General features: G+C 51.7%; 4 protein-coding genes across 4 annotated transcripts; 2 read left to right on the top strand and 2 right to left on the bottom strand.

Annotated features, from left to right (window-relative positions):
* Positions 1-95: 95 nt before the first annotated feature.
* On the bottom strand, positions 96-3130 carry KRP23_10759 (uncharacterized protein; the record flags this gene model as incomplete). The annotated part of the gene is made up of 3 exons (XM_067881247.1): positions 96-266; positions 340-443; positions 511-3130. The coding sequence occupies 3 exons, from the start codon at positions 3128-3130 to the stop codon at positions 96-98; spliced, it is 2895 nt and encodes a 964-aa protein (XP_067741512.1).
* A 2126-nt stretch (positions 3131-5256) lies between these two features.
* Positions 5257-7257, top strand: KRP23_10758 (uncharacterized protein; the record flags this gene model as incomplete). The annotated part of the gene is made up of 1 exon (XM_067881246.1): positions 5257-7257. One exon carries the CDS (start codon positions 5257-5259, stop codon positions 7255-7257), a length of 2001 nt encoding a protein of 666 aa, XP_067741511.1.
* Positions 7258-7878: 621 nt separating this feature from the next.
* Positions 7879-9678, top strand: KRP23_10757 (putative esterase; the record flags this gene model as incomplete). Its single annotated transcript, XM_067881245.1, has 1 exon — positions 7879-9678. The coding sequence occupies one exon, from the start codon at positions 7879-7881 to the stop codon at positions 9676-9678; it is 1800 nt and encodes a 599-aa protein (XP_067741510.1).
* A 251-nt stretch (positions 9679-9929) lies between these two features.
* On the bottom strand, positions 9930-10784 carry KRP23_10756 (RxLR effector protein; the record flags this gene model as incomplete). Its single annotated transcript, XM_067895908.1, has 1 exon — positions 9930-10784. The coding sequence occupies one exon, from the start codon at positions 10782-10784 to the stop codon at positions 9930-9932; it is 855 nt and encodes a 284-aa protein (XP_067741509.1).
* Between the last annotated feature and the right edge of the window lie 11391 nt (positions 10785-22175).

The following is a 22175-nucleotide window of genomic DNA, read 5'->3' as shown; positions in this document are numbered from 1 at the left end:
GTGCAAATAATACTAACTACCTAAACAGATTCATAGAGAATTCCCAGCTTATCGATGTTTTCTTCGCTTATAGTCGCGGTATCGAGTTCATGTTGCTAGTTCCCATCCGATTCATTCGAGCTATTTGATGAGGACCTCAATGTTTGCAGAGCGAGCAACGTGCGCGCCACCTGGCGTTGGAACTTGAGTTTTGTAGGAGCTAAACGAGCGCAAAGGCGGAAGAAAGATAGCGCAGTCCAGTACTCGTCCATTCTCAAACTTGTCAGCTACAAACACGAAGCAGTCAGCAGGAACGTTAGGACCCCGCGGCTCAAATAATTCAACGGATCGAAGCATTACCCCAAGCAGATAAAAGACGCCTATGTCGGCCGAGTTGATGTCATTGTGAGCCTCATCTCTCCAGGGCGTCAGCACTTCCAACACGCTCTCGTAGGCTTCCAGTTCTGTTGGCGTGACCAGTAAACAAGTGAGTACTAGTCCGTTTGGACAAGGCGTTGAATTGTGTCTTACCGTAAAACCAGCGTGCCAGTTGAAGACGAACTCCTCGCGTGGTGGCATCCGTCTCACTCTGCTGCTCCATGTGGTAAAACGTCCGCCAAGATTTGATGCCTGCTTCGATCAGAAGCTGTTGGTAGTGTTCCGACTCGGTGTCGACTTCTTGCAGCCGCAGCCGGTTCAGTAATTCCCAGTGAAAGACAACAAACAAGTCGAAGTCCCAACCAGTTTGTGCCAAAAGAGCGAGAAGAGTATCCGCAGAGAAGCAGCGCGCACCGTCGTCGAAGCTCATGGTACCCCACAATAAGTCGCAGTCTCCTGGTGTGAAGCGCGCAAACCGATGTTGAAAGCTCGTCTGCAGAGCATTTGCAGTAGTAGTCGGGGTGGCCTTGCGTCTTGCAGCCCGAGGCTCGACCGTCGCGAAAAAGATGTCAAAAGTATCACTAGCTGGTGCAGAAATGACCTGAGCACTTGTTGAAATGTCTGCTGCATTATTGTTGAGGCTCTGAAAGAACATCTTGAAGATCTCGAAATCCACGGGTAGACAGAAGCAATCTGGGTGGGGTGATAGCTGCGGTAGCTCTAAGCTCACTTTCTCAGTAGTCACAGACTCGGACACGTCTCCGCTCTCGTTGCAAGCGCCTTCGGTAGTGTTTGTAGTAATGAACGCACCAGAGATGGGGTCTCGGAAAGAAAATCGTGCATCGCCAGCCAGAACGGCGACAGGGAAACCTGCGATGTCATCATCTCGATCGACCAGCGTCAAGAAGAACTCGAACGCCTCAACTGGAAACAGAACCAATCCTGTCGATGAGACAGGCTTTACAGCTGAAGAAGAAGCACCGGATCGAAATTGGTCTAGTACTTGAACTAATGTATCGTTCAGTCGGTTATCTCCATACACGGCTTGTGTCCTTGGATCTGGGATTGGTCGAAGGCTTACATCCATGCCAGCAAGGCTGCAAGTATCGCTATCAAGAAGAGCCGTCTGTACTACGACGCGCTCCGTTGAGCTACCTTCGGGAACATTGACAGCTTCACTTGGCGGGTCTGTCTGCTGGATAGCCACCGTAAAAATGTCAGCGCGCAGCGAGTCCAGGAAATAGTTGCCCATCAGGGCGACGGGGCCATCACTTCCAACATGCCATTGGCGTTTAGCGTGAACGAGCTCCAATGTTTTTCGCTTTGTAGAACCCCCGTGAACGAAGTCGTGCGTGTCGAAGAGAGCGAAGTCTAACTGCCTGCGCTCGATAAACGAGTGAAAACATTCCATTTGCCGTCGTGAACTCAGGACTTGGTCACTCAAATCGGTCGCTATGACCAGTGGTACGAGCCCTCGCCTCTTAAACTCATCGTTTGCTTCCACCAGCTCAGTAAAGTGCAGCATGAACGAGTGCAAAAACTTGCAGGAGCCACTGGCGGCTTCCCACACGAAGCAGTTTGGAGGCCCATTTCCCTTAAAAGAAGCCTGGATACAGTCTGCATTACTCAGCAAGAAGTCGACTGCGGTACGTGCGTAACCCGCGGCGAGGAAAGAGCTGCTGGATACTCCAAACGGAATAGCGCCCGAACTCCACGCGCGGATGCCTTGGTCCTTGTAAAACTGCTTCTGGGTGTCCCAAAGACAGCACTTAGACAGTCGCTCGAGCTTTCGTGGCACTACTTGGGGCTGAAATGACGTGTCCGTAAAGAGGGTGGACGCTGTCTGTTCTTGCTTGCTTAAACGATTCGACGTCTTGTCTTCTCCCATGTCTACAGGTGGATACAAACCACTCCAGAGTTGCACTTCACGCTTCTCTAATTCTGCCAGCTCACGCCGCACACGAGCTTGTGGGATGAGTAGTGTTTGCCTCCGAAGCTTCTTGGCGCAAGCACGAACAAGCTCCGGATGAAAGTGGCTCCAGCGCAGCGCGAGTAGCAAAAGCTGGAAGGGCAACTGGTTGATAGACGAGAACATCGTCGCTCTCGCCGCTCCGAAAGTCTCATTTCCGTTAGCCAAAGCTCCCGCAGAGTCAGGAACCCACCGAACGATCTCCATCACAAAACGCCACCCACATTGATCTCGCAGGACATTCAATGGCTCGGCAATAAACTTCAAACTTCTTCGCCATTCGCCCTCCGTTTGTTCACCAACATACTGGAGATGATACATCAAAGCGCTGTCCATCGCTCTGCTCTCCGCTTCCAAACCCAATATCCCATCGGGATTGTGCACCACAAGCACCACAATCCTCCCTAAGGAGCCTTGAAGCTGAATCACCGCCTGAATAATAGTGTCGACCTGCTGCGCAGCAACTGCATCCTCGGACGGCGCGTACACCATAAACACCACTCCAGTCGAGCTGCTACTTGTAGTATTGAGAGCTCTGTCGGATATCCATGACTGCAACTCGTCCGCATCATTCACGTGTGCGTAGGAACCTTCGCCCGCTGCATTGCACACCTCACTCCGACGTAGGAACCCTTTCACCAGCACCGACAGCACGTTTCCTTGCGCAGCAATCGCCGCATCCCCCAACGAGACCAACACGTGCGTCTGCAATTGGCGTTGCGTCGCTGCTCGCTCCAGCACTTGCACCAAAGTCTCTGCCAGCCAACAGTGCGCCAGGTCTCCACGCAACTTGCTCACCTCCATCCACCACTCGTGCAATGGAGACCAGGGACGTTATTCCCCTCCGTTTCGACGTACTGTCACTCGCCAGAACGGGTGGCGCCGACGACACCAAGCGACATGGCTACATTTTCATCATCCCACGTCCAGTGATGATTGGCAGCGATTGAAGCTGGAGACGAGGGGGTCAGATAGCAGACAGATAGCAGAAACCACTCGACCGCCATCAACTTAGGACCACGCGTCTCGAAAAGTAAAACAATGAGCTGTAAACCGCCCAGGAAGATTTTGTTGCTGCCAAAGCGACTGAGGCGGTGCCTTAGCTCTCGAAAGCTTCGACACGTATGGTATATTATACCCGCCGCGGCAGGATTAGATGCTGGAGAGCTTTGGGCTTGACTGCAGCGCGAACATTGATTCCCCATATGGATACGAAGGCTGGAAGAGATAGCACTAACAGCGAAGAGGGGGCTGGTTGAGGCTACACTCACTTGGTCGAGACGACACTAAGATATTCCTCCAACTCCTCAAAATCATAGATCTGCATTCACCCGCTCGCTGATGTATTCATTGTTCATTAGAAAATCTCTGGGCCACCTGCGTCTACCTTAACCACCACCACCGTTGTCGTGCGAATGAAACCATTGGATCGCATTTACGACTTTTTAAACGTGCAGCTAATTTGAAAATACCAAGCTTTCAGAGACTGCTTCGGCCAGATCATTGAGATTATCTCGTGTAGCGCTTTTGCCCTAGTTGTCGACCAACTGCTTCAGCACCGAGTCCAGCAAAACGGTCCGAGAGACCTTGAAGATTGCAGCATCATTTTGTTTCAAAGTGGGGCTCGCCTCCACCACTTCCACAATACCAACCCGGAGAGGCTTTCCCCCACTGAGGATCACATTCGGCATGCAAGGATCTCCATGGATCAGGCTTTTCGCGTGGAGCTGCCATAAGAGTCTAAAGAGGATTCGTACTTCCTGTCGTGTTGTTGATCGAGGCAGAGGGCTCCCAACAGGAGACAGCAATAACGCCGCGCTATCAGGAACTTCGATGAGCCTTCCCACAGGACTAATCGTCAAAACTATGTGCCGGGCTTTCGTCAAGGCCTCCTGCTCAAATGGATTTCGATATGGAGCAGCAGAGGAATAATTGTTCGACTGCCTCATTTTGCTCGAAAGCAAGCCAGGTTCATCCTTTCCGCAAAAGCGAGCTTGCTGTCAAGTTGGCTTCCGTGCACAGCGGGACGGTAAAGGAACGAGCTGTCTTCCCTCCAAAAAGAAGCACGGCAAGGTCATCCTGCAGATCGAGCTCTTCTGTGTACATGTAACGCATCTGCCTTAGATTACTGTAGTTTACACTGTAGTTTACACCATAGATTACAGGACGGTTCACGCTGTAGTTTACGACATAGATTACAGGACGGTTCACGTTGTAGTTTACGACATAGATTACAGGACGGTTGCGTAAACCTGTTTCACAGAATAGCTAGAAGGAGTAGATGCAAGCAGCCTAGCTAACCTCAGTTCTTAATTTGCCATCGCGCTCAAAGAACTCATTACATTCTGCGCCGTCGGCTTCGTCGCAACTTGTATATTGTATATATCACGTAGAAATGCCACCCCCGCATCGATGAACAATGCACAATTAGTCCTAGGTTGCAGCTATTTCATGCTACGTTACGCAATTCGTTGTAGTGAGTATCCTTTATGCAAGTATGTGTGTGTGACTCCAACGTACCTGGTTGTCCGTGTAGCCGTCGGCATGACTGGGGAGCTGTAAAGTGAGCATATGTGCCACACATCAGGGCAAAATTACAAACCCACTTTTTATATTTTCGGTCAAAAATACATCCACATAAAAAAATGCTACGCCGGACTAGTCGAGTGGCCAGGGGCGTCCTGCGTCCTCGTCGCACTCCCCCTGTGGCCCCGTCATCCACCGCTGCCAGTCCAGACTCTTTACTCGCTTATGGCGTTCGTATCTTACACTGCACCGACCCGCACGAGAAAGTTTCGCTCACTTTCGAGTGTCAAAATCGCTGGAGCTCCGACGCCTTGCCCATTTTTCGCGAACCAAAATGGGGTTCCCACATTCCCCCGGACCTGCCGGCCAGAGGCCTCAAGCCGCAACTTTTGCCCCCCAAGCAGATGCCGAGCATGAAACAATTGCAGGCCCAAGCCAGTATCCCCATAATTATGCTCCACGCCTTGGCGCACATTGAATTGGGGGCCATCGACAATTATTGGGACACCATCGTCCGCTTCGACCCGGTCGACCACCAACTGCCCAAAGACTTTTATGATGATTTTCTGAACGTTGCAGCGGATGAAGCGCGGCATTTCGCTATGGTGGACCACAGGTTGAGAGAATTGGGCTCGGAATACGGAGCTCTGCCCGCGACAGTCGCGTTGCTGGAGCACGCGGCCAACACGGCGGCGGACTTGGCTGCGAGGATTGCAGTGGTGCCTTTAGTGCAGGAAGCCAGGGGCTTGGACTCAGGCGATCGACTGGTGCACCGGATTAAATCCATGGGAGACAAAGCCTCGGCTCGCGTGGTGGAGCAGATTGTATGGGAGGAACGAGAGCACGTGAGGTGCGGGATCAAGTGGTTCAAGTACATTGCAAAGGTGCAGAAGAGGGAGCAGGACCAGGTCGCGTATTTTCAAGAATTGGTGCTGCAGTTTTTCCCGGATGGACTGCCAGGGCCGTTTGATGTGGAGGCGAGGCTTGCGGCAGATATGGGCACGGAATGGTACCAAGCACTGGAGAGTAAGGTTGCGCATTCCTATCAACCTCAATCATCGGCCTCTGGATCAGCGGATGTGAAGAAGAAAAAGGCACAGGAGCAGAGCACGAGTGTGGCGGCGTTTGCGGCCAGCAAGAAGAAGGTGGTTTTGGCTGGGTCGGTGTGGCCTGAACGTACAAGCTCCGCTGCTGGCGTTCGTAGCGCGGATATTATCAGTGTGCTGCAAGAGCGTGGTTATCAGGTCCTGTGCGTGTCTCCGAGTCGTTTAAATGACCACTCGACACGATTAGAGCTGGAACAGGACGTGCGCTGCATCCAAGCAGACGCTAATACGGACGCGTTTCAGAATCTACTGCTGGAAACGCTGCCGCAGCTTGTCATTTTTGACCGCTTCATTGCTGAAGAGATGTACGGGTGGCAAGCTAAGAAGTACGCACCTGAGGCGCTGCGAGTACTTGACCTGCAAGATGTCCACTTTGTGCGTCGTGCACGAGAGTTTGCAGTGAAGAAGCAAGGAGCTCGTTTCGAAGATACGCTGGATGGAGCACGACTGGATGTTGCTCCTGTGGAAAAGATTGCGATCCGCGAATTGGCATCCATTCATCGTTCTGACTTGACGTTATATGTATCGGACTTCGAGCGTGACATGCTGGTCTCGCGCTTCCAAGTGCCCAGTTCGAGCTTGCACTGCTGCGACTTCTTCTACCCCGAAATCGATTTATCAGCGCTACGCTCCTTCGATGAGCGGAAGAATGTTGCGTTCATTGGAAGCTTCAAGCATGCGCCTAACGTTGATGCGGTTGAATGGATGAAGAACACCATTCTGCCCTTGTTCCGTAGCATGGAAAATGATGCGGAGATCCACATCTACGGGTCTTATGGAGAGACCAAGCGCTTTGTGAAGCTAGACTACCCCACACAGGGGTTCTTCATGAAAGGCTTCGCTCCCGACGCGCACGAGACGCTGAGTCAGTACCGCCTGAGCATCGCACCGCTGCGGTTCGGCGCTGGCATCAAGGGGAAAATCGCGGACAGTTGGTTTGTTGGAACACCATGCGTGGCCACTTCAATCGGAGCCGAGGGTATGACTTCGGACGACACGCTATGGGGTGGTGCTATCGCTGACAACCCCGAGACCTTTGCGGACGAGATGCAACGTCTGTACCATGACGTGCCACGCTGGACTGCTGCTAGGGATGCTGGTGTGGCTACATGTTCGTTGCGGTACAATCAATCGCGTAATGCTGATAGTCTGATGGAACGAGTGGAACGTGCTATGAGCGAGAAGCACGCGTTACGTGAACACAATGGGATGGGGCGGATTTTGTGGTCCGAGAAGTTTCGAGCCACGGAGTACATGTCGAGGTACATTCGTGCGAAAAACGATGTGGCCGACGAATAGATAGATACCTATGAAAACATCTTTGCTGAGTGGATTTGACGATGGCGAGACTTTAAATTGGAATGGGGGGGGGGGATCCAGCATGTAGTGCAAAACAGATTGGCAGACCGAGCATCATTTCAACTCGCTGATCGCCACAAGATGAACGGTCAAGATGACCAAGAGTTGCGCCGTGTGACTTGTAATTCACAAGTTATGAAAGTATCTGTGACTCAGTTTTCCATGCCGTCTATCAAAAGACGATACAAGAATGACTGTCCGCTTGGAAACTTCGCAGTTCGCAGGTGTGCTGGAGCTATCTTCGTGTAATCATTGCGCCTGTCAGATTATGCTTTTGTGCACGAATTGATCAACAAGGAGTGCATCGTCAATTCCTGCGGAGTCTACCATCGTGTCCACTGAGCACAACTGATCGATCTGCTGGACACAGCCATGAGTCAGAATGGGGACGTATAACAAGGATGTTAAAAGAGTTGTGTGATAGGTTCCAGTAATCACCTGGAGATTCTGGAGAGACTATCCAGATACGGCTACCCCTCGACAAGAACCCGTCGCCCAGGACCCCATTCTTGAATTCGCCATCTCCACCATAACTCACTTCCTGTGCTCACATCAAGAAGCATGAAGGTTTTCACTCACTCGCTTCGTGCAGCACTTTCCGTGATTCTGCTACCAGTTCTCGTATCGGGCTGTACAATCGCTGCTCAAGTTACGACCACCCAAGCGACTGCCACTTCCAGCGGCGAGGACACCAGCGCTTCTTCGGCCACTATTAATTCCTCCAGTTCATCGTCCGAAGATGTGGCGGAGAGCCTGGCTGTCGTGGAGCCTGTGATCGACTGCGCTGCCCTGTTGTCAGTGAACATCACGAGCATAGGAGGTGCAGGCAGCAACATCACATCTGCAACTGAGGCCACGAGCGATGACATTTCCTACTGCGTTGTTGAAGGAACCCTCCCACCGGCGATCACGTGGGAGGTCATGCTCCCAGTGTCAACCTGGACACAGCGCTATATGCAGACAGGCTGCGGTGGTCTCTGCGGAATGATCTCCCTGTCTGTTGCTGCGTCATCTGGTGCGGAGGCTGTAGACAATGGCAACTTCGTGCTGGGGACCACCGACATGGACGGTGGCACGTCTGCTACGTGGGGGGTTGAAGCAGATAAGCGTGCAGCGTTTGCATACGAGGCACACCACTGGACAGCTGAGGTCGCGAAGACGCTTATCCAAAACTACTACGCCCAAGAGCAGAAGTATGCCTACTTCAGCGGTTGCTCGGATGGTGGCCGCGAAGCTGTCATGGAGGCGCTCCGATACCCTAACGACTTCAACGGCATTATCGCTGGCGCTCCTGCTATGCTTTTCACACTGCAGAATAGTTTCCACCACGGCTGGCTGGCTGTGAGCAACACCGACGAGAATGGCGACCACATTCTGCTTTCGGACCGCCTCGAGATCCTTCACGACGCTGTCGTCTCCGCTTGTGACTCGCTTGACGGCATTGATGACGGTTTGCTGTCAGATCCCCGCATCTGTAGCTTCGACGTGTCCACCATCCAGTGCACTGACGATGCTGACAATTCGACCTGCCTCACGTCTGCTGAGGTTCAAGTCGCCATCAAGAGTTACAGCGGTCCCATCGACCCAGACAACGATGAGCATCTGACGGTTGGTGAGGTTCAGTATTCGTCGGAGCTTGGCTGGTCTGGTGTGTTCGTGCCAGAGGATGCTGCGACCTCAATCATGAGCGAGTCTGTCGCTCTTTCGTGCATCAAGTACCTCATCCTGGAGAACTACCCAGGCGACAACTACACCTTGGACGACTTTGTGTTTGCCAACTCGACCATCAACCTTCTTCGCCCTCGCCACCCTCTCCTCGACTCCGTTAGCGCCGATTTGTCTGAATTCGAGGCTGCAGGTGGTAAGCTCATCCTGTGGCACGGCTGGGCTGACCCGCAGATCTCGCCCCGTACAACCATCGCTTACCACGAAGCTCTCCAGGCCAACATGGGCGCCGATGTTGTCGAAGGCTTCAACCGCTTGTACTTGCTTCCGGGCGTCTACCATTGTGGAAGTGGAGAGGGTCCGTCGGAGCTCGACCTTGTTACGCCCATGATGAAGTGGATAGAGGAGGGTATCGCTCCGCACGCGGTCATGACTAGCTCTGCAACCAGTGAGTCCACCAATGATGCTGGTCAGTGGCAGTCCTCGGGATCTAGTCGTCGTCTTACCAGTGGATCGGGTTCTTCGGTTACTGTGACGCGGCCCGTGTACCCGTACCCGCACGTGGCCAAGTACATCGGAACGGGTAGCGTGGATGACGCGGTTAACTTTGTGGAAGGCGATGCGCTGTATACCAACCTCACTGCATACTGGTTGGGTGAGGACTTCTTTGACCCGTACTCACCCACTGACGACTAAGCTGCATTGGTGTGGCTCAGATTTGCACCCTTGTGGCAATATCTCCAAACAACTTCGATTGAGATACTAAGGGGGGGGGGGGGGGATACCAGTCTAAAGTCCCTGCAATCAATATCTGACCTCAACACGGAAGAAGTTCCATTTTGTTGAAAAGAATACTACTAATCCGCTAAAACGTTTTCGTCAAGCCATTCTCAGCTAAAAAGATCACTGATAATTTCCTCAAGTACCGCGGTTCCCTATCGCATACTTCAGTCTGAACCTTTTGCTGCTAATCTTGTGGAGTGGAGCATGTACTCGGTCAGAATTTCTTTTTTCGGGTCGTTCGCCGGTAGCGATGAGAGTCCGTTCTTCACCCCCAACACCTCTGTTGCAAAATGATCTGGTTTTTTCTGGAGATTAAACCATCGCTCGAACTGGACAACCTGCACCTTCTTCGCAAGAAGCTCAACCCCGGGGACTTGTTTCAGCGACTGCAACAGTGTTGCCACCGTCGCTTCTGGCATATGATCCCGCAAGAGGAAGTATACCGAATAGTCTGGAAAATGACCCTGCCTTTGAAATGATTGGACGTAGTGGAGCCACTGCAGGAACTTCGGGTTCTCGTCGAGCTTTTCGCCGGCCTTTCCGAGTTTGAGTATTTTGAAAACGCTCGCTGGGTTTTCGCGGGCCTTCAGCCACAACGTGTTGGACAGCTTTTGAGAGGAACCGAACTTCGACACCAGTTGCGCAATCTTCGATGTACCAGGTAGAGCTCTCTCTTCTGCTTGTGCACGATCATCACTATCGCTTTCATCACTGTCGACAACAAGATTCGATCTCAAGAGTTTTCTTCTTGGGGCAGCCACATCCTCGTCAGTGGCAAACACATCGTGTGGGTTCGCACTTGTCTTCGAAATGGAGCTTTGTTGAGAGTGTACGACCGCGGGGCTCACAAGAATTGTTGCGAATACCAACAGGACAATCGTTGAAAGGTGCATTGATGCTTTGAGGTCTAGCAGACAAACTGGGAAGTGAAGCTTGAGCAGCAGAGCCGGGAAATGCTTTCCGAAATCGCATCCGAGGATGAACGAAACGTGGTTAGAGATAGGGATGGGGACACTCATTAACGTAAAGCCCGTGAACACAGAAAAAATACCACTTTTGACGTAAAGTTGACGTAACTTGACGTCCGATATTTATCTGAACCTGGAGCAAATCGGTCACCGTACAAACATACACTTCGTACATGTATGACGACGAGACTAAGCATCGATACATGCAAGAATGGTGACCGCCTCTGCAATATCGACAAGCCGGCGGAGCTTCTAAATCAAACAAGGCCTACAAAGAATTTTAAACTCCGGGGTTGTGATGAGCGTTTTGCAGAACATCCAAGACAGTGTATTCGACCGAAGTGATTTTCGTAGCACAGGAGTCGACACAGGAGGGGGAGAGACGGCCAACGCAACTGCAGGGGATACAGAGAACTTCAAAGCGAGATCGAGAGAGATGACGTTGGAGCGATGCAAGCAGACTGTAAGTGTACCAGGTTCTGATAAATATCCGGCATTCAGTTTCTGCACACGTGAAACCTAACAATAAATATAAATACACATTTCAGACTTAACACTTTGTTGAAAGAGAACTTACGTTTTAATGAAAGAAAAACGCTAACGTTAAGGGGAAGTTTTGTAAAACGGGAACGGGGAACACTTTTTTTTTTTTTTTTCCTAACGTTAACGGGGTTTACGCCTCCCATCCCTAGTTAGAGATCCTCACCGTAATCCAATTCTGCGTTGCTAATGCCGTGCGTTCCCCAGGAAGCTGGGCCAAGCTATCCAAGAAGGCCAAAACCTGGCTAGATCGTCACCACGCAGTAGCGCAAAGATGTGTCATCCGATGCGGACAATTGAGTGACCGGGAGTGTTGATTTACTACGTAGTATTTCAATACAGTCCAATTACCCTCCCCCTTCATCACCTTGCGTTTGTTTTTAATATCGATACTTACAATCCATTGAGCGCAGACCGTGCTGCAAAGACTTTATTGGCATTAGGAAGTTGGTTAGGGACTGTAGAATGTGAGGCTGTTTCTGGTGAATGAATGTGCCGTGGGACCTAGAAACTCAAAATAGCTCAGTACATTCCTGACGACCATTTTCAAATTCCCACGCACATCTGTACTACATGTACACTGACTATACCGAATAACGTTAGTCATCGCATACAGCAAGTTGGCGGACAAAGACCAGATTTTTTCTGTCCTGGCTAAATGGAAATGCACAAAAACCTATGAAGAACAAGAAATGTATGCATTTATTTTCATGTGGTTCTACAATTATTTTGCAGCGCTATAGTTCGGAAAAGATCGTCACAATCGTCCTCCAAACTAAACGCTCCAACCTCGTCATCTACCTGGCCAGATCGGAGAGCTTCATCCACAATATCACCAGCATTCTCGATCTCCACGGGCTCATCTTGGGCGTCTTCTTGGTCCCGTTCTATCAGCTCCCATTAGGCCGCCTTTGGCCTCTGGCAGTCGTGGTCGTCGTTTTGGACGACACTTCTCTGCTGGAGCCATATCAAAATGGCAATTGGCAAGTGAACCACTGGCTAGTACATGTACAGAGGTCTGTATTCGGGCTAGAATATGGATGTATCCTGGCTGGGAGAGCCATGTATGCGATGACAAGTAGTATGCGATGACTAAGGTTATTCGGTAATACCGTAGTTAGTATCACTCGGACTGTGTCAATTTTGTCGTCTTCACTTGACTAATTTCAAAGTTATACTATTTTGCGTGAGGCCCTGACTAATTACCACGTCACATATACATTTTCAAACTTGACAGAAGAATGAATCACAGGATATCGTTCAATCTAAGGAAGCCATCTGAGGTCTTGTGTTGCTCGGTTAATTTGTAATCAACACAGAACACAACGACCGCCAATTGTACGGAATAACGGGAGCCAATTAAAAACCGGAGATAATCACATTGGGTGCGTATTTTAATGACGCAAGAAAATCGCTAGAAAACGCTTCTAGATTATGTATACCACCTCTAAAGGGGTAGCATAAAAAACGAAGAAACTCGTGGGCCAGCTCGCAGGGGCCAAGGTCAAGACCAAGCAGCAGCACGAGGTGCGCAAGTGTGATACGACCTGGGGTGCAAATGATAAAAGCGTAGGTGTAACGGGGTACACCAACGTGTACCCGTATTACATAAAGTGTGACGGTGTAGCGGGGCTACACAGTCGGTTCACCTCTTACCTTAACGTGACCACACCTGTAGTTGCTATTGCTATCCTATATTTAGCAGCGAAACCACATGTCCCCAGCCTGATAGCATCAGCCAAAAGCCAATTTGACACCGGTGGTGCGGCTATTAACTACGTTGAAGCTATGATTGATCGATCTTCGTCGTCTTGGTTGACGGACTTGCTTGACGAGGGGGATGAAGAGGGAGCTTTTGTTCTGAATTTAGTGTTGTCTAAACCTAGAGGATTGGATTTGTCGTCGTATCCGGGTGGTTCGAGGCCAGGCAGAGCCGCAAACAAAGCTCGTCGAGCGGCCGACCGTCATTTACGTCTTCTGCAGCAGTATTTTGGACCAAAACCAGTCTACGACTCATCAGCGTTCCGAAAGCGCTTTCGAATGACCCAACGTTTGTTCACGAAGGTGCTGATAGCAGTAGTTGAGACCGATGACTACTTCGAACAGAAGGCTGACGCTACCGGTAAGCTAGGCATCTCGAGTTTGCTTAAAACTACTGCTGCATTACGACAACTTGCACATGCGGCTGCTGCTGACGCGCATGATGAAAACTTGGAAATAGCGGAAACTACGGCATTAAAATGCTTGAAACGCTTCTATCGTGCTATCATCGCGAGGTTTGGCAGTGCATATCTTCGGTCACCAACACCAAGTGAATTACAGGAAATTCTACAGGAAAATGCTCGCCGTGGTTTCGTTGGGATGATAGGCTCTGTAGATTGCACGCACTGGCAATGGAGAAATTGTCCGACTGCACTGGCCGGACAACACAAAGGGAAGGAGAAAAAGCCCACTAAGATTCTTGAGGCCGTCGCAGACTACAACTTACGAATATGGCACTGCAACTTCGGGTCTCCAGGTTCTCTAAACGATATCAACGTTCTGGACCAGTCTCCTTGTTTCAAGATTTTCTGCAGGATACTGCTCCCCGTGTCAAGTTCGTGATATCTGGTATGATGTGCTTCTTCACATTGGCTTTCTTAATGACTGCAAACTAAATGTGAAACTCGTAGGAAAGCCGTATGACACGCCGTACTTGTTGGCAGACGGAGTCTACCCTGCATGGCCTGTGTTTGTCAAACCTATTGAGAAACCCCATGGATTAAAACGAAAGCACTTCGTCAAGCGACAGGAAGCTTGCCGCAAGGACGTGGAACGATGCTTCGGTGTGTTACAAGCGCGATGGCGCATAATTGACACTCCCTGTCGTCTTTGGCGGGCAGATGCAATGGCCCAAGTGAGGCGAGGCGGGTGAACGCCTTTATCGTCCAGGGTGTATAGCGCACGCGCGCCAGAAGACTCGGCCGATCAGGAAGCTTAAACTTCGCCTTTCGGAAAGCCCAATGGGGTCAGACTACCTCCAAAAGTACGGGACTTCCGGAAGTAGCTTGGCGTGTGACCTTGTGTAATCCCTATAGGTGTCGTTTGTCTTCGGAAGACCGGACTCCACCTGATGAGTTGTTCCTACACAATCAAAATGAATACAAGAATACAGAGTGCGTACGTTCACTTCTCGACGCAATTAGTACAGCTGGGGTTAGACCACTAGCAAAGCCTTCCCAGATGACCAAATAATACAGAGAGTTATACACAATATACAGCTGCTACTTATTCTTTTGGACCCTTGAGCAGTGGGTCCGTACACCAGTCTACTTGTGTTTCACCTGGAAGACTGGTCACTTCCAGATGCACCCTTGTTGCGCACCACTTCCGGTAAGGAGGATTTATAACTCCTTCCAGAAGATAACTTTCAGATATATCCAAAAGGAAAACCACTTCCGGATCACTCAATATACAGTCCTATCACACAGCAGTCTATTCGATCAAATTCCGGGGGGTGACTACTAACAACCTCCTGAAACGGCAATTACTATGAAATGGGGGGTCTAGAGGACGCACTCCCAACTGAAATATGAAATAGGACAGATCACGTACGAATGCGCGTCACTCGGTCACCGCCTAATTTGGTCTTGAGCCTTTCGGAGAATTCCACGGCGGTCTTCGCGATCACGACGCGTCCAAACGCAGGCTGGGTGAACCCGGGTCCCCGGAAATACACGGCGGCTTGTCCGGCGTTATCCCAGCGTGCTTCCAGGCCAACTGATAAGGGCCCTGGAAAACACTTGCGCCCTTGGTGGCAAAACGAACTCTCTGTTATTTTTAGTCTCTGCTAGAAGTCTTCTGTCAAGGTCTCTGCTGGAAGTCTTCCACATGCACATTTGTCTTGGTTTCACTATAGGGTTCCTTTGGCGTAATCAGCATCCGGGAGGCTGACACATCCTGGTCGCAAGCCGGCTCTTCGTGCATAACATATCCGGCTGGTCGTCTTGGTCGGTCGCTAATATCTTGGGCTTTGTATACTGGAAAATTGGAAAGGTCTTGGTGGGTACAAATCAGGGGCGTCTGGTCAGCCTCCGCACCCAGAACGTCTGCGTCATCTGCGAGTCACATCAGGAAGGAACTTTCGGAAGGCACACGTGACTTCCGGAAGTAACTCGACATTGGGAGGACTTCTGGAAGTCACTTGGTCTCAGTATACTGTGGGAACTTGTACCAGGTCTCCGTTCGTCCTCGTTCTTCCCTGTCGCGCGCACTTCTGGACCAATCATCACCGCGAGTGCTTCCATGGGAAATGGGAAACGACGCTCGGACATTTTACGTCCAGTCGCCACGTGTCAACCGTCCCTCTCGTCATAAGCTTTCATAGAGGAATTTGCTTTCCCCCCGAGCTGACAGGTTGTGATGAGATCACACGTGCCCAAATTGACCAGGGTATCCGGTCGGAAATCACATCCGGACGGCGGATTGGTCCTTCAACTGGCGGAGGTCGCTTCCATTCTTCGCCCTGTCCCGGATCGTCCAATCACATCACTTCTTGGCGGTCGGAAATCAACGTCGTCGAAGCGCGATCAAATCGCAATCTCCCGCCTGGTGAGCAACAGCATGGCTCCCACTGGCACTTCAGGTCCTCCTGCAAGCTCCGCGCAGACGCCTTCGGCGTCCCCTGGCGACGGCAGCCCCAGTGGGGGTGATGTCGCTGGCGAGTCTCCAAGCGTCCCCTCCCCAACTTCGCCGCCTGTCGATGACGAGGAGGAAGAGGTGGAAGAGGAACTTCCGGAAGAAGAGGAAGCTCCCGATGACGCGGCGGATGAGTCGGTGGATGCACCTTCGGGACGATCGTCGGCTCAGACCCCCTCTCGGTTACTGCTTTTGGATCGAGCACTTGCTCTCCAAGGCGAGAGCGCACTTCCTTCCGGACGCGACATCCCGCACGATCGTCAGTTGCCAGCTCCGGCGCGTTATGAAGTCCCTCCGGAGCACACTTCCGGTAGACAGGTCCGCCTCGTTGGGGTTCCAGCGACTGAAAGCCACAACGATGGGAAAACGTTCACCCAGAACGGCTACGGCGGTCTGGAGGCGCTAATGCAGATGAATGAGTTGACCATCGGTTCTCTGGCGCAGTTGTATGATTTCTTCGACGAAAATGTGGACATTCACGATTACGTCTTGACGCCCCGCAAGAAACCACTTTCGGAAGATGACATGGAGCACCAGTTGGGTCACGTTGGTCTGAAGCGCGAGATCGCGAGCATTCTGACCGAATTTGGTCCGGAAAATTTGGCTCAGCGGGTCTTTGGGACAGTGGATGTCCTTCAGAAGGTGATGGCTCGTTATCGTCGGGTGCGAGAGCAGGTGGACGATTCCAGTTCTGCTGTCCACGACGCCGTCGAAGCTCGTGATGAACTTCTGGTGGTAAAGCAGGACTACCAGTTCCAGACGGACTATTGGAGTCGGAAAGTGGCCGAGGTTCTGGCGGAAAAGGACGAGGTCGTCCGAAGTACCCGTGAAGACGTCACCCAGCTCCTGAAAGAGCATGCTGATGACAAGCGTCATCTCAAGGAACAAGTGGCCACACTCACCCGACGTCTGGACGACTCGGAAGCGCATCGCAAGATGCTGAGCGACCGTCTTCGACAGACGCGTCTGGAAGTGGCCGATGTGATGAACTTCTTGAGTGACCACTCGCAGCTCTACTTGAACTGGCCTCGCCTCCGAGATCTCTTGGTTCACTTCCGGAACGGCACGCGTGTTCCATCTGGGTGGAACACCATGATCACGGTCGTTGCAAATGACGACCCGAACTTCGCACCGACGTCTTACACTCGGATGAACCGTCCTCACGGCGACGATGACGGAGAGTTCAAGGACAGTGGTCCCCCTTCAGATGCTCTGACCGTCGACCTGACTCAAGACTCGTCTTCAGGTGTGCCTGGTGGCAGTTCACCCAAGCGCAAGCGGTCTTCTGGAGGCAAGTCACGTGGTTCGTCCCGCAAAGTTCCAGACGCCATCCAAGATTTCCCGTCCGAATGGGACCGGACCTCCGATGAGCAGTGTCTTCAGGACACCAGCAACATCTCGTCGGAGCAAGATGCCCACAAGATGTTGGCTGATTTTCCGGTGGTCTGGGACCAACTTCGTCTGGACGTCCAGATGTTAATGCGGTCTGGCGTCGGATACTCGGGAGCGGTTGAGTTGCTCGACCAAGATCAGGTCCTCCACACCAAGTTCCCGCTCGACTCGCTTCTGGAGATGCTAGTCCGGATGATGTTCTGGAACAAGCTGGACGAGACACCGTGGACCAAGCACGTCCCGAGACGCTACTTCCGGGCGGCTCGTGCAAAGCTGGACGACCTTCTGGAAGATGATGTTCGGCCTCCCGTCTGGGACGTTCTGATGTCGCTGGACCAAGAAGAGGATGACCTCATCCCGGAGGTCTTCGAGCCGGAGGTCGATGACAAGACCAAGGATGGTGACTTCGTCCCGGGTGAGGAATTTGAGCTTCCTGAAGATGAAGTCATCCCGGTCGACGAGTCTCCTCCCAAGCGTACCCGTCAGAAGTCCAAGCGTCGTCGCACAAGTTCGTCGACATCTGGATCTACTCCTTCGAAGAAGCCCAAGCGTTCCAAGCGCCGGAATGACCTGTCCGCTACTGACTTGGCCCGGAAGGATTTCGAATCTCTGACGTCTTTGGAAAAGACAATCATCGAGACGCCTGGTCCAAGCATCACTTCCTGGATGCACTTGGGCATCCGGGTGAAGAGGGGTGACCCGACCACGCTCTCTGCTCTCCAGACACCGGGCTTTCCAGACTACGCTCCAAATCGATTCGACTTGGACCTCCTGAAAGAGCGTTGTGACGGGCAAGAACTGGGTGCCTTTCTGAACACCATGCCTTGGCGCAAGATGTTCGATGAACGTCCGCGTGAATTGTACTTCCACAAGCGCGAAGATCTGGATGACGAAGTGCTGAATGCTCTTGACGACTGGATGGACTTCGTGTGTGGAAACTTCCGGGCGATCTGGGACATCCTGCATTGGCTCACGCTGGATCGCTCTTCAGATGCACCGCCGGGTATTCTCAAGATTCAGACCAAGCGCGCTCGTCGTCATGAAGGTTTCCGAAAGAAGGCCTTGGCACTCCAGAAGAAGTTGTCCACCAAGTTGCCGTCTACCATCTGGAACGAGCCTGGTGTTTGGAAGTTCCCGAACAAGATTTGCCACTGGATCCTGATGGACAAGCAGCACTTCAAACCAGGGACTTCCGAATGTTACTCGTTGCAGGAGCAGGTGGAACTTCTGGACCGCCGTGAGCCTGCTCGCGCGCAATGGAGCTTCTGTTCCACGGATGCAGAGCGCATCGCCCACCTCCCGGAAAACGTTCGTCGCGGTCTGATTCCTGCTGATGAGCGGGATCCAGTCACTGACATCTTCTCTTAGTCTTCCATTGGCAATCCATCCGGACGTCGTCACACATCTGCACGTTTTTCTCTTCCAGTAGTCTCAAAGTTAATCGTCCGAAATATACTTACTTGACTTTCCAAATGTTCCCAATCACAACTTCCCACGGTATCCACTTCTCGAAATTCGCCACTTACAATACACACTCGATACTCACTCCAATTTCACAGCAATATAATCACACATTTCCAAAAGTCCGTTCGTCTGATCCATCCAAAAGGATGATATCTCGAAGGCCTAAACTCTTGGATGGTCATCACCTGCTTGCATAGTTTGGAAGCGAGCTCTCGCACGTGCACCTTGGTTGAATTCATAGAGTAAGGCACCACAGCTCAGTTGTGTCACGGGTAACCACTCGGGTTCATCATAGCCTTTCCACTTGATGAGGTACTCTCGGCGCCGCCTGGAAGTACGAGTACGTTTGGACCAACGTAAGTCCAAAATCTTTTCAACTTCATACTCGTCCCTTCCAGCATCCGGTTCCCAACTGTCTTCTGGAAGTAGTGCAGCATCAAAGTCGTCATCTTCGTTCACGTTCAACTCCACATTCGGGCGTTTTGGAAATAGAGCCCGGGGCTTCAAACGACTGATGTGCACCCAAGGGTTAACACGATATCCGGTGTCCTCGATCTTGAGCTTCACCCTGAAGTCATCATGCACTTCCTCAATTCGGAAGGGGCCATGCCACATGTGGGCTAACTTTCTGCTCAGTCCAGGTTGGACCTTCGGAATGTACAACCACACCAGGTCACCCACTTCGAACCCGGACTTCAGTCTGTCGGAAAGTTCTTTCCACTTCTGCGTTTGCGCATCCGAACGGTGACGCTTAGCTTTCTTCTGTAGGTCTTCTGCACATGCTTTCGCATAGCTGTAGTCCCGTTGAAGCTTTCGTCGCCACTCATAGGCGGTCCTCTCCTGAAGACTTGATGGCTTCGGACCCAACATTGCAGATAACGTCCCTTGGGCATCCCATCCGTGAACCAGACAAAATGGCGTGTCCAGGCGAGTTGCGTCGAATGACGTATTCAGAGCGAACATGAGTCTTTTTGAATGATCGTCCCAATCGCTCTGATCCGCTTCCGAAATGAACGCTCGGATGCTCCTGACCACCGTCTGGACGGACCGCTCCTGTTGGCCATTTGCCTGGGGACGATATGCCAGTGTGGCGCGCTGTCGACTTCCTAAAAGTTCTCGGAAACGGGTGAACACCTCGCTCATAAACCTTGGGTCTTGATCGTGACGCAACATCGAACTTGCTCCAAACCTTCGGAAGATGCACTCTTCATAAGCTTCCGCTACGTCCTGAGCTGTCGTCGAACTCATGGGTTTGCACATGACGAATCCAGAAAACGTATCTTGGAACAAAAGTAAAAAGGTGTTCCCACGCTCGGACTTCGGCATGTGCGTCACAAAGTCCATCGATACAACTTCGAAAGGTCTTCTAGGTTCGATGTTTCCAGGCGACGGACCAGCATTCGGAGGTCGTCCCTTGCCGCTGGCACAATCAACACATTCCTTCACATAGCGTTCCACATCCGCGTACATACCAGGCCAATAGAATTCCGAACGCAATTTCTCGTGCGTCCGAGTGATGCCTTGATGGCCGCCCTGATAATCTTCGTGCGCATAGTGCAGCATATCTGGACGGAGTGACTTCGGGACGACCAGCCTTGGCTCATCCACAAAGTCCCTCGGGCGGTCTCGGGTAGATCGTGCAAGTCGGTACAGCACATCGCGAGTGTCGAGCGCAAACAAGTCAGCAACTTTGGCAATCTTTCGGAGGCGTCTGGGTGAGAATCTGTCAACTTCACCCTTCAGAAAATCTTTGATCTCTGACAAGTACTCGTCTTCTTCCTGATGAACTTTGATGCGACGCCATCTTTCCGCTTGGAATTCCAGAGGTCCCATTGGTGGTCCATCCAGAGATTCGGTGGTTTGAAGGCCTGACCTCGTCATGACTGCCATCACTCTGGCGGCTGCCGACAACGGGGCAGAATCAGCATCAGGAAGCACCGTTCCTACCTGAGCGTCCCTCGCATCCGAGCTTCCGGGTCCCACTGGACTGGAACTGTCATCGCCATCTGGAGTGTCAGTCTTCGTGACCTTTTCGGGTATTTTAGACACTACTTCCAGGTGTCGGAGCTCATGTTCATCTTGGACTTCCCATGACTCACCCAGTAGCAACGTCTTGGAAGTCAAGTAATCGGCGGCTTGATTGTACTCCCTTTTGAGGTGTGCCAGCCTTACCGTCCGGAACTTGGCCTTCAGAACATTAGCCTCCGCGAGATGCTTTTGCAGGTGAGGCTGATTGCAATTGATTAAACCTTGCACTTGCTGAATAACAATCCGGGAGTCACCGACCACAAATAGATCTTCGACTTGACGTTCGGAAGCCATCGTCATACCTTTCAGAAGTCCGTAGTACTCAGCGTCATTCACAGTAACATCTTTCAGAATATAACCATGTGCTTCTAGAACGGTCCAACCGGGCACCTTCCAAAGGATGCACCCGCAGCTTCCTTGACGAGTCGATGTCTTGGCAGCTCCATCGAAGCTAAGGACGATCCCATCGTAGTCTGCATCCAACATCTCAACACTCACCACAGGCGGCTGCCGGATCTCACCTTTCGCTGGAATCAATGATTCAGCGACTTTGTCTAAGTGTTCACGCGGAGTGATCCCAGCGCCCATGATAGCAGCCAGACCGTCCTCGTCCCGTTGAACCTTCCGGATTTCCATGTTCCACCCGGATAACGCAAGTCCCCATGGGACGCACCTTCCGTCGGCGGATTTGGAAGTGATGACCCACTTCAGAACGGAGTATCTCGTATAGACGATCAGTGGACAATGTTCAACAATCGTCCGGAACACCTGAAGCACCCTCATGATAGCGATCACCTCTTTCTCGGCGACATGATACCTCACTTCGGAGTCGTTCAGGACGCGGCCGGTATACCTGACCGGGTGTATCTTCCCATCATATTCCTGCCCGAGGACTGCACATGCGGCCCACTGATTGGCATGCGGGATGATGACGAACGGTCGGGAGCGATCCGGATGGCGTAGCAACGGAGTTGAGACAATCTTCCGCTTCAGGATTCCAAAGGCCTCCTTAGCTCTTGACAGATTACGTCCTGAGCGCACTTGGTCATCCGAGAGTTCATACAGCACCGCAGCTACCACTGGAAAGTCCTCAATAAACTTGTGATAATAATTGAGACTTCCGAGGAACGATTGTACCCCTTTCAGTGTGCTTGGGAACGGCAAGTCCTGAACGCCTTTCGCAATCTTAGGTGTCGCTCGGATGCCTTCAGCACTGATCTCGTGCGACAGATACGGGATCGACTTCTTTCCGAACTCACTTTTAGGGAGGCTCACGGAAATATTCCAGTACCTCAACCTGAAAAGGAGTGCGTTCAGATCATCACAAAGTTGGTCCCAGGT

The sequence above is a fragment of the Phytophthora ramorum genome, assembly GCF_020800215.1.
Source record: "Phytophthora ramorum isolate Pr-102 chromosome Unknown Phyram_PR-102_s0010, whole genome shotgun sequence".
Lineage (NCBI taxonomy): Eukaryota > Oomycota > Peronosporomycetes > Peronosporales > Peronosporaceae > Phytophthora > Phytophthora ramorum.
The sequence above is the reverse complement of the archived record's forward strand: the minus strand, read 5'-3'. Positions and strand labels throughout refer to the sequence as shown.